This window comes from Mya arenaria, chromosome 5 (genome assembly GCF_026914265.1).
Source record: "Mya arenaria isolate MELC-2E11 chromosome 5, ASM2691426v1".
In the NCBI taxonomy this organism is placed as follows: domain Eukaryota; kingdom Metazoa; phylum Mollusca; class Bivalvia; order Myida; family Myidae; genus Mya; species Mya arenaria.
In genome coordinates, this window is record NC_069126.1 from 30,206,354 (window position 1) to 30,222,135 (window position 15,782).

Here is a 15,782-nt window from a genome sequence, read left to right on the forward strand (position 1 = left end):
AGATATTATTTCATGGGCAACAAATTATTTGATTAGCGACATTTGAAAATAAAACATTAAATATCTTTCCTTTTTTAAATATTTTAATATGTTTCGGAAATGTATTAATTAAAATAATTCCATATATTAAAAATATAAATAATGGACTATTAACCTTATATTTTTCTGCCCTTTAAATTTAAAAAAGATACTTCTTTATATCATTTAAGTTACAAATAAGAACTTCTGCCGAAAAGATATCATTTCTTTTTTTAATTGCATAAAATTTTATTAAGGTTTATACTTTGTTCAGATATCTAAATGGGTCATTTGTATATTATTTTTTTACAAATTTCTTCATAAAAAATCACAATCAGTTTTTGTTCCATGATATATAGTTTATATTAAATGTGTGGGTTTCCTTTTTATTATAATAAAAACACAAAACTTGATTCCATCCAAAATTCAAAATATTTATTCTTGGTCAATAAAATACTATTTTTGTGTTTTTATACAATTTAAAAATATATAAAATAATATTAAAAATTACTGCCAAACCATTTTAATTTATTAAGCCTAAATTATAAAACATTTTATATTACAGCTAAGTTGCAAGTCAAAATAAATGGAAATTCATTGATATATTAATTAATAAAAATCAAACAAATATATTATTTATTCCTTAACTTAGTAAAAAATCATAAAAAAATCACTTTTATTATGTAAGTTTTAAAACATACTGAGGTTTGTTTCGGAATAATAAACTCATTTTTCTTCCCACCAGATGTGTTGCGAATAAACGCTTACTAATGATGATAAATGGTAACTATTTCTCTCCTCAATCTTGGCGCGGACAGCCCAAGTTATTTATGGCTTCAGTTGGGTGAAATAGGTTGCTTGCTTGATTCCTTTTTACTTTATAAACAAGTTACCGTGGATGCATTATTCGTCAGATGTTTTTGCTGGCAAAAATATATATAGTATACTCGCGTAAAAGACCACATTCCATTGTATAAAATAATAAATATACACCCGAGTACCCGTATGTAACGCCATTCGTGTCTACAAGGTAAACACAACCATTCGATACGTATTGTTATTTCACATTACCTTACAAAATACATTAGATTTTAACCCTTTAACCATCGCATAATAATCAAATTAAAAATATATCACTCTACCTTTCATCGAAGACATTAAAAGCTTGTACAATAACAATTTAAGACGAAAGAACAACCGCATTTCTCACGCGTAGTAATTTTTCTCCTTGTTTACATTTTATGCGTGAGGTCGGCCATTATTCGTTATAACACATTCGCCACCGGCAAGTGTACAGCCAGCGCAATGGCGAATGATAAATGTCTTTTACTTTCATACTTAGTTTACTTTGATATAGTAAACTTAAAGTGATTATTTTTTTCCAAATTATTTCTTTGATGAAATTGAAGTTTGAAAAGTCACATTAGGACGTCGAGTCATTTAATTTATGGTTGAAAGGTAAAATGAAGGTTTAATTGCGTTTCTCACAGTATAACAAAACAGGTTAATGTGTTTTAACTAAGTGATCATGTCATATCCTTGAATTTCAGACTTGAGAAAATAATTATATATATGAAGGTTTATATTTATCAAAATTTAATCATTATCAATTGAATAAACAATGGTATCAAATACTTGTTTTTAGTGATAAACATTATTTCTATTTATATATAGTTACCAATTATATTTTATAATTATGTTTGCATGTATTGTTCGATATACTCGTGCAATATATTGATTATGCTACACTCTGGTGGCGCAATAAAATTTGTAACTTAAGTTTGACTGCGTTTTATGACGCATGTATGTTTGTGAATTTTTTATAACCTCTTATTGATATGTTTGTTGTTATACATGAGGTGTGAAGTCATTGTTATGCGTATTTCTTTCTTTATTTATAATCATAAACACTGATTACATATTTGGTCACATCGGTACATATAGATGTTTTGTATTTATATTTGAATTAAAAATTACTTAAAGGTAATGATTCTTTCTGTCTTAATATACCAAGGGGTCACATTTCTGACTGCGACAAAAAAAACTACCCCCAAACGATGAAAAAGGGAGTTTCGAGTGGATTGAAACTGTTTCAAAAGTGTTCAAAATAGGACTATACATGGATGAGCTGCTTAGCGGTGAACGTCTTACACAACGCTTTGTCAGAGAGCTCCTTACGTTAAGAATCTGACTAAGGCTTCTTTCTAAGCTAACGTACCGCTGCATGGAATTTGTTGTAAAGCGATGGCAAGGTTAAGCAACCTAGCCCTGAGTTCATGATTACGAACAATCTCTTTTTCGAGTCTACAATCTGACAGATTGAGAAAAAATATTGAATTTCAAAGAATCATCTGAATTCAATTTGTTTTACAAAAACACATAATTGTACAATGTCAAGAAGCAATACAATTTCAGCAAATTTCATCTTCAATATTAAACAAGATGAGACGTTACAATGAAATGAAAATTTTCAATGTTCCCCATTGAGCCTGAACTCAGACTCTTAAATATTCGTAATTATTGCCCCATACATGGTCATTCTTTAGAAAGTGCAGGAACAAGGAACAGGAAATGCCCAAAGAAGAACACATTTTTTATATATTCAAAACACCATATGGGGTTTGGCGTACTAGTGGTCTATTGGGAAAAAACTCTTGACTATCGACCCAGATTCGATCTCTAAAAATAAAAAAAATCTACCGAGGAAGGATGACTTTATACTGATGTTCCGAGTGAAAGTATTATGTACACGAGTAAACATTAATGAACCGATGTATCTCTTTCAAGGGCTAGATTCTTTCTGTGCACTTGATTCTCTATCCTAAGAAAACAACACAGGATTACCCCAGTGACTGTGAACCCAGGGATAGTAGGTTCTATCCCTCGCTTTATCACTTATATACTGATCGATTTCCGGAAGTGCCGTTGAACGAGGGTCCATTGAAACCAACCAAGACAAAACTCTCACTTACAGCAGAAGGTCATACCCTGCATGGCAGGTATTCATATCCAATATATGTCACTACCTACCTTAAGTTGATTTCCTAAAATATACATAGTTAAATTCGGAGAAAGGTATAGGTGTTTAGGTTATGAAATGACATAAGTTTTTTTTATGAATATCGGCTCTGGTCAACTCAATTATTAGTAGCAGACTAAACAGACGAATGTCTTTATTTGGGCATCTCAAACAGTACCAGGTCATGTCCTTGGTAACACACGCAGTGGGAGTAAGGCCATGGTCAACATAATCAGTAGTAGGTCATGCACTTGATGACACACACAGTGGGAGTAAGGCCATGGTCAACATAATCAGTAGTAGGTCATGCACTTGGTAACACACACAGTGGGAGTAAGGCCATGGTCAACATAATCAGTAGTAGGTCATGCACTTGGTGACACACACAGTGGGAGTAAGGCAATGGTCAACATACTCAGTAGTAGGTCATGCACTTGGTAACACACACAGTGGGAGTAAGGCCATGGTCAACATAATCAGTAGTAGGTCATGCACTTGGTAACACACGCAGTGGGAGTAAGGCCATGGTCAACATAATAAGTAGTAGGTCATGTCCTTGGTAACACACACAGTGGGAGTAAGGCCATGGTCAACATAATCAGTAGTAGGTCATGCACTTGGTGACACACACAGTGGGAGTAAGGCCATGGTCAACATAATCAGTAGTAGGTCATGCACTTGGTAACACAAACAGTAGTAGATCATCAACAGTGAAACATAACTACTAGTAGATCATGCCCTCAGCATCACAATCAATAGAAGGTCATGTCCTAAGTCACTCAAACAGTAGTTGGTTATCACCTGGGCAAAAGAAGTAGATCATCATCTGAACAACACAAACAGAAATACGTCCAACACAAACAATAGTAGGTCATGCCCTTGGTACTATGAATAATACTAGGTCATACCTTTGGCAACAAAAACACTTGTATGTCATGCCCTGGGCAAAACACACATTAGAAGGTCATGCCATGGGCAACACAACTAGTAGCAGTAGGTCTTGCTCATGGCAACATAAACGAAAGAAGGTCATGCTCTAGTCAACATAATGAGTGATATGTCATGCCCTGGGTTACCTGAACAGACGAAGGTCATATCCTTGGCATAACAAACAGTACAAGGTCATGCCATAGGTAACACAATCAGCGGGAGTCAGGCCCTGGTCAACATAAATAGTAGTAGGTCATGCCCTGGGCTACATAAACAAAAGAAGAAGTACATGTAGTTCTTGCTAGTATAAGGCTGTGCTCTTGGCACCACAAACAGTAGTAGGCATACCCTGGGAAACACAAACAGCGGGAATCCTGCCCTGGTCAACATACTCAGAAGTTGGTGATATGCTGTGCAACTCAAACAGTAGAAGTTGTTGCCAGTATAAGGCCATGCCATGGGTAGCAAAAACAGTATTTGGTAATGCCATAGGCAACACAAACAGTAGAAGGTCAAGTCGCGGGCAACACAAACAGTTGTAGGTCATGACCTGTGCCATATTAACAAATGTTGGCCATGAACTGTATATCACAATCAGTAATTGGCCAGGCTCTTGGAAACACAAACAGAAATAGGTCATCACCTGGACAACAGTAGTAGGTCATCACCTGGACAGCACAAACAGAAGTTCAAGCAACGCAAATATGTAAGGTCATGCCCGGGCAACTAAAACAGTAGAAAGTAATGCCTTTACAACACAAACAGTAGGCGATCATTTGCTTGACAACACAAATAGTTGTTGGTCATGAACTAGGTAACACAGACTGTAAAGGTCATGCCCTTGACAACACAAACAACTGTTGGTCATTAACTGGGCCACACAAACAGATGTAGTTAGGCCTTGGATAACACAAACTGGGTTACAAACACAGTAGTAGGTCAGGCCCTTGGCAACACAAACAGTAGTAGGTCATGCCCCGAGCAACGAAATACAGAAAAAGGTCATATCCTGGACAACACAATCAGAAGAAGGTAATGCCCTTGGTAACACAAACAGAATTTGGTCTTGCCCCACGCAGCGAAATACAGAAAAAGGTCATGTCCTTTGCATAACAAACAGTAGAAGTTTATGCCATGGGCTACACAAACAGAAGCATGCGCTTGTGAACGGAAACAGTAGAACTTCCTTTTCTGGGCAACAGTAGGAAGTTAGGCTCTGGTGAGAACAGATAGCATGATATCAATGTCTGGGCAACATTAGTAGGCATGCCCTGGTCTATAAAATCAGAAGAAGGTCATGCCCTATGAAACACAATCAATATAAAAACATGCTCTGGTGAACACAAACTTTGGAACAACGTTCAGTGATACGTCAATTCTATTTAATTTAGTAAACGGAATAGGATAAAGAGCCCATATTTACGAATGCTTAAGATGTATATAAAGTTCGGTGATAAATCTACGAATTTAATAACATTATAACACAGTTGCTCCTTTGCTTTGCAAGGTACACCCTGAAAAGACAATGTAGATTATTACTATGATTACGTAAGCAAATTTTGTATTTAATAAAAAAAATCTCTAAAAATGCTTGCCGTATTTTTCATAATGAATTTTTAAAAAAAACCTCAACAACTTAGATATCAATGTCAAATTTTCTCAGGGAAGGTTTAAGGAAAGAGAATGTATTGATTCAAGTTCTTTCTCTTTTGTTCTGAACTGTGGAACAGGTTAACAGCCACTACCAAAGGCTTCGGATAATAATAGGGTGTACGTTTCATTCCCACTTCGCGAAATTGCACAGTAATTAAGGGCTATATTCGATCCCGCATAAAAGGAGATTTTAACCCTTTAGACTTTGAATTCCATCGGATTTGCATGCATCGACCTATCTGTGAGGTTGTTGGAACATATGCCGCAGATACGGGCTGTATCGGGTAGGTATCATGTACCCTCTGTGAGTGGTATAGGTTTCATTTCGATGGTTGATTGCAAAAATGTTCTAAAGAGCATCATACAAAGAGCCTAATAAGACATGTTCGCATTCAGCTTTCCATCTACACCCCTTTTATTGGTAACTGATCTAATCCTTTACAAGCATCCCGGTACGATGTTGAGAAGTTCGCGAATCCGTTGTCTAGTGGTAACACACTTAAATGCCAATCAAGAATCGCTAGTTCGAATCCCCGTCGCACTACTTAATGCAATACTAGTCGTCTTCCGGGGACACGTTAAATGGTAGTCCCGTGTGACAACGCCATTCACTTGTGCACATTAAGGAACCAGGGTAGCTCTAACCAGGGATACATTCTATTCGTTACATGCTACCTGAAGCAGAAACGGATACAGGTCTGGAGTGTATCTGGTGCGCACCCTGCCTACAATGCTGACGTATTCCAATGGATATGGGGACAGCCTCTTACCAAGAGGTCGTGGGCTCGAACTCAACCAGGGATAACTTTCACGAGGCATCTCAAAAAGTACCCTAGGACTGATTTCTTCTCAGAGAGATTCATATCAGCTTTTGCGGTCTTCACCATCGCACTAAAATATATTTATGTTGTCCAATTGTCCAAGTGATCACTCCGTGCCATTATGGTTGAGAAATTATGCATAATTTACATTAATTTAATAAGCACCATTAAAGAAAAAATCAATCAACGTTTTCGTGGTGGACCCTTGCCGTGTTTTGATCCTAATTTTTGGGTTTCTTGGATATGTTAAGTCCTGGCTCCGCCCCTGAGAAACAGTGCTACGCACGGTACTTCTACTACCTATGGCGCTAATACTTCCACTACTTTTCTCACTGCTGGCAAACCGCCCATTGAAACAACAACAACAACAATAATAACATCAACAACATCAACTACTACTACAAAATCAAGAACAATACCACCACCACCACCACCACCACCACCACCACCACAACAACAACCAACAAAATTTAACAGCAACAACTACAACAGCAACAATACAATAACATCTACACAGAATATTACGACAGCAATAACTGCCATTTCTAATACTAGTGCAACCCACATCAGCCAACACCACCAGAAACGTCACATTTAAACTTCTACTGCATTCACACATTCGATGATAATCCCATTCTAAGAGTTTCAATCAACATTCGCCCCGCCCTTTATTCCAAGGTAGTTCTCAAAAAAAATTGTGTATATTAAAACGTTAAATCATATTTTCTGTTAGTCTCTACAACAAGGTAAGCAACACAATGTTTTTTTATACTATCAATGCTTAATCAACCATTAGTTTTATAGTTTATATCATTTTCTTAAGATACGTACGCTACAAAAACCGACACTTTAACATGATCAACTCGCAATATTTAGATTACAGCGAAATCCCACTAGTCGCAAATACCCGCAAGTTCTTTTTTATTGCCCATTTGCCTCACAAATGGCCCATAACTCCGTAGTTCATTTCTGCGCTGCTGTTGGTTAATGGCCTAATATACATCAAGTATATCGCCCTGACAGATAATATGAACGAAAGATTTTAGAAGTTTTTTGTTGTTTGCTTTTTCATTTGATTGCATCACTGCATGTGAAGGTGCATACAATAGCATTGATACAGGGTTTTATTTTATGTCAAATTTACACATGTTTTACGTACGTAAGTCTTTTGAAATAACTAGTCAAACTTGGTGAAATAATGGCTCAATCTTGGTGAATAAATAGGTCCAACCTGGATAATTAATGGCTTAAACTTAATACATTAATGGCTCAAACTCGGGGATTTATGGGTCTGACATTTGGGGAATTGTTTGCTCAAGTTTGGTGAATAATGGCTCAAATCTTGTTAATTAATGGCTCGACTTGGGAAAATAATGAATCAGAATTGATTAATTTATGGCTCAGATTTGGGGTGGTTCACTTGGTGAATTTATGGCTCAGACTTGGGAACTTGTTTGCTCGATCTCGGGGAATAATGGCTCAAATCTGGTGAATTAATGGCTCAAACTCGAGAAATTAATGGATCAAAATTGGTTAGATAATGGCTCAGACTTTTGGAAGTGTTTGCTCAATCTTGGTGAATTAATTGCTCAATTCTTGAGTATTAATTGGCCAGACTTGGGAAATTAATGGCGCAAATCTGGTAAATAAATGGTTAAAACGTGATCAAGCAAGAACACAAAACGAAAACAAGCTTTCGTTTTTCAAGGAAACTCATCGGCTTGACACGGAGTAGTTTGTTGTTATCTATACCAATAAGAAAATATTTTCTAAACGTTTTTTTTTTGTTCACAAACGAAGTAGTCAGAGATTTTTATATATGGAGTGGTATTTAATACTGCTCTTTATTGGATCTAAGAACGATGTAGCTAATCGGATGACTATTAATAATTGACCAATAGAGTAAATGAAGTCATTGATGTATGTCCGTTAGATTGACCTTAGTCGCATATTGAATAACACCCGTGATCTACGATATGGCTTATGAGTTTAATATTGATTTTATTATTAAATGATGTAATATGTAAATGAGAGGCTGTGTATTACAAAGCTTGTTTCATTGAATTTCCAAACCTTGACATGTAAGAGTTTATACACGGGGAACTTTTGATAGCAAATAATAAAAGTACAAAAACAGAAAAAAACACGTTCATATTTTTCTAAACATACGCCATAATATACATTTTATATTGTAGAGGTATTTTATAGCAGTAAGGACATACGTTTTTTATCACTTTAGTAATTCATTCGCTATATTAACATAACATCGCAATCAAAGGGCAATTTTATTTTGAGATGCCGAATAAGTTTTTAACTATAACTTTTCGGCCTCATGGGGTATCTGCTGTACTTGACTCTCACACATGCGGATGTTTGAAATGTTTAAAATACCATGAACCATTTCTCAATTCATTTATCAAGCCTTACCAACGTTGGGCGATCTTGTTACAAAGTTTATGGAGGACCACATGTTATACGGTTCATAAAAGTCTCCTTGCTTCAATGCAAAAGTCAAGAGAGCAAATACGTGTTAGGTTATGAAATGTTCTTACATTAATAAAAAAAATTATACAAGGAGTATCCAGTCATCGTGGTTCGTTAACGAAACTCGTATATTACTTAACACTTTCCTAAAAAGACGCCTTTTTATGTGGCAAAGTGGACTCGAAATGCGACAAAAGTCAACCAACCCTCATACCATGACCTGTCTGTTGCAATGGCTGCATATGATCCACGAACGAACTCTTTGTGTATACAGGTTCACTTGTAATTATCTTAGTACAATGCTACTACCAGTATCAAGCGAAATTGAAATAGGAAAATCAAAAATTAAGGTGTCGGTAATTGCAGAATTATGTCTAAGGGTTTTGAGCAACGATCGCACGTTAACTAGACAATTTTACAAGAATGTTATGTTTTAAGATTCCCTCTCTGACTCCTTGTCAACCCGTATTTGTTGTTGGATGGTGACCTGAAACATACACGGTGACGTTTTGACGGCGCCCGGTAGGCAAATTGTTATTTACGCTCCAATTGTGTCGTCTTGCAATTGAAAATTACTTTCGTAAGAAGACGTAAAGATGTAAAAAAATCTCAAAGCCAATCACTCTCCTTTGAGATTTAGGCGGTACAAGAAACATGCCTGCAATATAATTATGGATACCGTTGAATGATTAATGTTGACGTTTTCTTGTACAACCGTTTTTTCAGAGTCATCCAACTGTTCGACTGGTGTTTTTGGTTGATTTACATGGTTAAATTTCGGTGAAATAGGACGTGCATTATAATTAAGCAAGAATATTTATAGCTGCGTTGGTTTCGAAAGTGTTCACTACACTTACGTCACTTTAAACTTGAATATCAAACGTAAATTGTATTAAAAGATAAAACCATGCACGCGAGTATGTAGTATTAATTAAAAAAACACCACCATTGTATTTCGTTTGATCTATAAATGTACCGTCTAAAAAATATTTTACTTGTAGGCTTACCAAAAAAACTTGCCAACAAAGAACCATGACGTCCGTAACTTTAATCTCACTTTAGATTTACTTTGTTAACGATTCATTGTAACTATTTATAAGGTACGATTGATTTTAGAGAAAACAAAGTGTCAATCCATACAGCCATACTAGTTAAGGAATTCTAGCCATCTATAAAAGCTCAAATAACCGTAAGGATGGAGTCATTCGAAAGGTATTTGTTGACTGTTAATTATATGTTAATAAATAGCAGTCATCGAAATAAGACTTTTGGACGAACAATTCTTATACTTATTGCTTGACATCATCATTTTTTAACAAGCCTGCTATATAAATTTCAGAATTTTAACAAGCCCGGAAGACATTCTACCAGTGCAGGGCTAGCAGGCTTGTGTTCACTTTGACCACTGAAAAAGCCGAAATAACAACATGCATACACTTATTGCAATACGTAAATTCGTTATTTATTGCAACCGAAATCGAACAAAAATTACATGTTTTGCATAATTTGAACTCAAAATTACTTGGTTGTTATACCGTTTATGGTTATAAGGATTTTTGCACACAAAACAATTTCTAATGTAACCATACCAACATGAGGTCACCAGGTATTCAAAAATCACAATGTTGTACTATAAAGGTAACCATAAAAATTACGAAACAATGGGTGTTTAAGCAATGCGTAAATTGTTACAATTTAAAAGCAGGGGTATATCCTGAATTTGACGTTAGAGGGGGCGTAACTTAGGGGGTCGTAGCCTTTTGACTTTTAAACCGAAATTTATTTGGCTTAAATCATGACAGGGACTTTGAGGGTACTACCCCTTGAACAATTGTATCAATTTCTAGTCCAAATGGTACATTTTGGGAGTATCTTGTCACCTTTTCTCCTATATTGAAGTATAAAGTAAAAATGAACAACTATTATTGCGGGGGTGGGGAGGGCGTCATGTGCCCCCAATTTATCCATTTATCCGCTGGTGAAAAGCACAACGCCGTTGCCGTGGACCTGTACGTTAAACCACACGAACAGACGAAGTATACATACGAACGGGGTTTTTTACGTTGCAGATAATTTAGCCAGAAGTTTGCCAGTATTTTGTTTCAAACTTGTATATAACGACCGCTGTTATCGCTATCACACCTACCACTGTTCTAGGGCGATAATACACGTAAATCTAAGTGTTTACAATGTACACATGCTTTAATGACGTAATGCACAAAACGTAGTTCACAGGCACACATACATTAATGACATCGTGCACAAAAAGTAGCTCACACGCACACATACCCGTACAAGTGGTGTTACGCAACTATTCTTTTATAATCAAGAATGCTACAACAGTGCCTACCAAAGCAATTGTTGTTCTAAATATTTTTACACGTAGGTTTCATCATATCGATGCACATATCATGTGCATACTCCGAGAATGATGTTAGTTTTCACACACGAGAGCCATTTTGTCAAGCTACATGCGTTATTTATTAGACAAGCATTGTTAATGAAACACAGAAATACGTTTTGTCGAAATGAAATCTCTTGTCCACGTTCCGTATCGTTTACATCCTAAAATTGCTTATATTAGGAGTCGTGTCAGGCGAGGTTTAATCAGAGAGATTTTTATGTGCGTTCCTAATTTATAACTTTAATAAAATGCTCTTATCAAGAAATCACTGGTTGGAGCATAGTAGTGGGAAATCATTTGCATGTTTTTGGAAATCAAGATGTCGGTATTCGCTCGTCGCCACGGCAGAATGTCGGAGATAAATTCTTCTAATTAAAATCGACTTGAATGCGCTCAATATACCATTTTCAACATCATTTTAAAGCTCCACAAGAATTATCTTTCAACTTTAGATTTTTCCATGCACTTTGTTGCAACAGCTACAGGAATTACTTGTTCAATTATATGAGTGACTTGTGCACGTAATCTAGCATCATTTGCAGGTCGTTGATTTTCAAAAGTAGCAGGGGCGGATTTGGGAGCGAAACGGAAGCGGTTCCGACCCCTAGGAACCAAACTATTAGGTTCAAGGGTTTCACACAAGGTCATTTTGTTTGACCTTAGTTTACCGTGTGGATTCTTTTGTGTGCTATACATATTTTGTTCTACCATAAAGTTTACTGTGTATTCGTGTGTAGTGAATACATATTTTGTTCTACCGTATAGTTAACGGTGAATGATTGTGAATTGTATACATATTTTGTTCTACCATATAGTTTACGGTGTATTCTTGTGTAGTGAATACATATTTTGTTCTACCGTATAGTTAACGGTGAATGATTTTGAATTGTATACATATTTTGTTCTACCGTATAGTTTACGGTGAATGATTGTGAATTGTACACATATTTTGTTCTACCGTATAGTTAACGGTGAATGATTGTGAATTGTACACATATTTTGTTCTACCGTATAGTTAACGGTGAATGATTGTGAATTGTACACATATTTTGTTCTACCGTATAGTTAACGGTGAATGATTGTGAATTGTACACATATTTTGTTCTACCGTATAGTTAACGGTGAATGATTGTGTATTGTACACATATTTTGTTCTACCGTATAGTTAACGGTGAATGATTGTGTATTGTACACATATTTTGTTCTACCGTATAGTTAACGGTGAATGATTGTGAATTGTACACATATTTTGTTCTACCGTATAGTTTACGGTGTATTCTTGTGTAGTGTATACATATTTCGTTCAACCGTAATGTTATAATATCTTTTAATTTTATATTTGTATAAATATATTCTGTTTTTTTATATATAAATTGAAGTGGGGTTTGGGTGTTGGGGAGTTTAGCAGAATCCGCTTATGAATATCTTCATACTTGTGTTAACCGTTTTGACTTAAATTTCTCCAAAATTCGCAACCGCTATGTAGTACACCATACGGACATACAGACAGACGTGTGTGTACTTTATGGACAAATTATGCTTAATAGTTTTCTATTTCGAAATAGTGGTTCAATAATGTTGCTTTAGTATTGTAATTGGAACTGTAAAGCGAAGCTCAGAAGCGAAATGTTTTCAAAAGGTCAAGTCGGGCAAGAAAAAACTTAATCTAGTTAGCATCACTCTTTTTTCTCATTAGTTCAGTTATCATAACATTCAAAATAAGCGTCAAAGTACCATCATTTGCACTTGAGTAAGTGCTGTTAAAAAATTAATCTGTTTTGCTTAATTCCGTTGGTTGAATATCAAAAGACACCAAAACATTACATATGCTTGGTTGCTTTTACCCCGTATCCCCAAATATCATGCTGTAACATATATACGAGGTTTAGCGCTCGTATCCCGGTTAAACCCCAGTTTTCCAATAATGGGAGGCTGAACGTTCCTTTCCCCCGTTTTAACTCGGCAGTATTAATCCCATATCCCCCGATATCTTAGTAAAATAATATGAAGGGGGGTTTAACCCCCCCCCCCCCGCTAGTTTTCACCGACCGTACCAAGGCGGTTGACCCCAGTACTAACCAATGACGATATGTTGATGGTTGCGTAATGTTTATTGACTTGAGGCGCTGTGTTGCTTGATAATTGTTTGTTTAGCAACGCTCCTTCAGTGTGTGTATACCACATGATAAATTGCGTCATAAATGCTACGTCGGAAGGCTATATTTTGATTTGAAAAAAAAAACTTTGAACAAAGATAACTTCACTATTTCTTCACCATTTTAAATGAAAGATAGCACAGTCTACGCCGCTTACAGAGCCCTGTCTTCGATCTTTTACCAGAGTTTGATTGAGAGTTTAGTTTCTTTAAACACTTCGACAAACCTTTTCACAATACGGTCGTTTGACGGAGCACTGTCAAAACATAATTTTGGAAACAGGTTTGTCGAAGTGATTGATGAAGTTAATGACTTTATCAAATTTCGGTGATAAAACAAATGCGGGACTCTTTAAGAAGCATAGACTGCCCTTTGTTTCATTTAAAGAGGTGTTGTACAAGAAAAGTTATCTTTGATTTAAGTCTTCATTTTAAGCTAAATGTTGCCTTCCGACGTAGCATATATGACGTAATTTATCACGTGGTATACACACACTTTCCTTGTGCCTTTAAAACAAAACCCTAGTTACAGTTTAGGTTACTGGGCTTTTCCCTGTAGTTTCCATTGTTTCATAATGTTTTAAAAGTTTGAATACATGAATAGCATCTCATTTTCTCATGTACCGAGGTTTTTATCCATCCCTCTCGAACACAACGAAATACTGAATATGATTTCATACCATCAAGTCAATAAAGAATTTTCTGTTGAAGCTTAGAGGTGACAGTATTGTGTCAGTCTGAGAATTATAAAGGAATAAATACGGCATCTTCTTAAAACTTCAATGAAGTATAACACAGGCGGTTACAAACTGAAGGAAATACTGTATTATCAATGTGTTATGAATGTACAAGTATATACGACGAAAAACACTTTGTTCTAAGAAAGTTTACGAGCGTTGGTACAAAAGTTCGGGGACATAGCTTATTGATAGTGCTGCAAATCAGATCACATTACATGAATATTTAGAGGAGTAACTGGTCTATGTCTGCCAACAAGGAGTTTTATATACCAAAATGTTCGCAATGGTGTGTAGTTTCTGGAATAGTTAATCATTTGGCTCAAAACCGATGCAGAGCTGACTAAATGTCATAAAAATTTAAGATGTATGAATTCAAACGTCCATCTTTTCCAGATTTGCACGCCAAACAAATTTAGTGTTCGATGACTGACATTTGCACAAAATGCAAACATTTGGCCAGGGGTAAGAGGCAGGATCGGAGGCATTTGATGACGTCATAACGACGTCATTGTTAGAGCCATCATAACATATCAACAGTATTTCAATGCACTAATATGTTACATACAGTGATAAACAATTCTGACGTTTGAGACTTGAACAGTTTGAACTATTTTTGTTTTAACGTCTCGAACTTTTTAAGATTGTTTCCTAATATTTATGTTTATATAAATTTAATAAATAAATGACGACGTCGCCATCATGAAATGACGTCAGTATACTTGTTTATATTCAGAGGTAAAATGTTTGTTTCAGTGTTAGATCGTAATCTATTTCACCGAATGAGCTCCAAAAGATAATTTTACAATTTTTACTAGTGGCATGGCCACTGAAAAGCATTTAATACATCTATAATTAGAACTAACCTTGGACGTGACGTCATGAATGAATAGGGCTGTAAATGAGCGCGCTATATTATGACGTTCGATTTATATTCCAAGCGCTATAAATCACTATATTTTTATTTATTTTATATTAGAATCTTACTTTCGTGGCCATTCAATACCACATTTATGAAATTCATATTATTTGTTATTTTCGTAGTAAACCAGTTTATTTTTTTACTGAATTCCGTGTTGAATGGCCTCTCATGTAACATCCACTGTTTAATAATATAACCATATAATGTAATATTCGACGAAGAAATACTGTGAATTTGGTGAAGGCGTTTACTGATTGTTTTTTAAGTTACTCATATTTCCACATACAGGGGCAGATCCAGGAAGTGACGTAAGAGGGGGGCGTAAAAGGGGCACATCCTTTTGGTATTCGCCCTCCCTCAGAACCGAAATGTATATGGTTTAAGATGTTGAAACGGGGTTGGGGGGGGTTAGTGAAAAGAAATGACAATGTCTAGTCCAAAATGGTGCATCTCGAGCGTTTTTATTACGTTCTTTCTCCAATTTTGACAAAAAAAAGCAAACATGCGCGATTTTAGGAGGGGTGATTGGGCGCCGGGTGCGCCTCCTATTTACCCGCTAGTCAAATTTTAATGTAAATAACGTTATAAAACCTGATAAAAAGGTGTCAAAATACACTTTTAAGTTCTATTTTCTATCAT

The 15,782-nt window shown here is 35.8% G+C and overlaps 1 protein-coding gene across 2 annotated transcripts in view; it reads right to left on the bottom strand.

Moving 5' to 3' along the window:
* The window catches only part of LOC128234905 (homeobox protein LOX2-like), a 74,452-nt gene extending 59,136 nt beyond the window's left edge, over nucleotides 1-15,316 (bottom strand). The window contains exon 1 of one of the 2 annotated variants that reach the window (XM_052949521.1): nucleotides 15,088-15,316. In XM_052949521.1, the coding sequence (XP_052805481.1) occupies nucleotides 15,088-15,104 (17 nt within the window). In that variant the 5' untranslated portion in view covers nucleotides 15,105-15,316. Of the gene's footprint in view, nucleotides 1-1,160; nucleotides 1,540-15,087 lie in introns of those variants that run through there. The other variant, XM_052949523.1, reaches the window with a different exon arrangement.
* Between the last annotated feature and the right edge of the window lie 466 nt (nucleotides 15,317-15,782).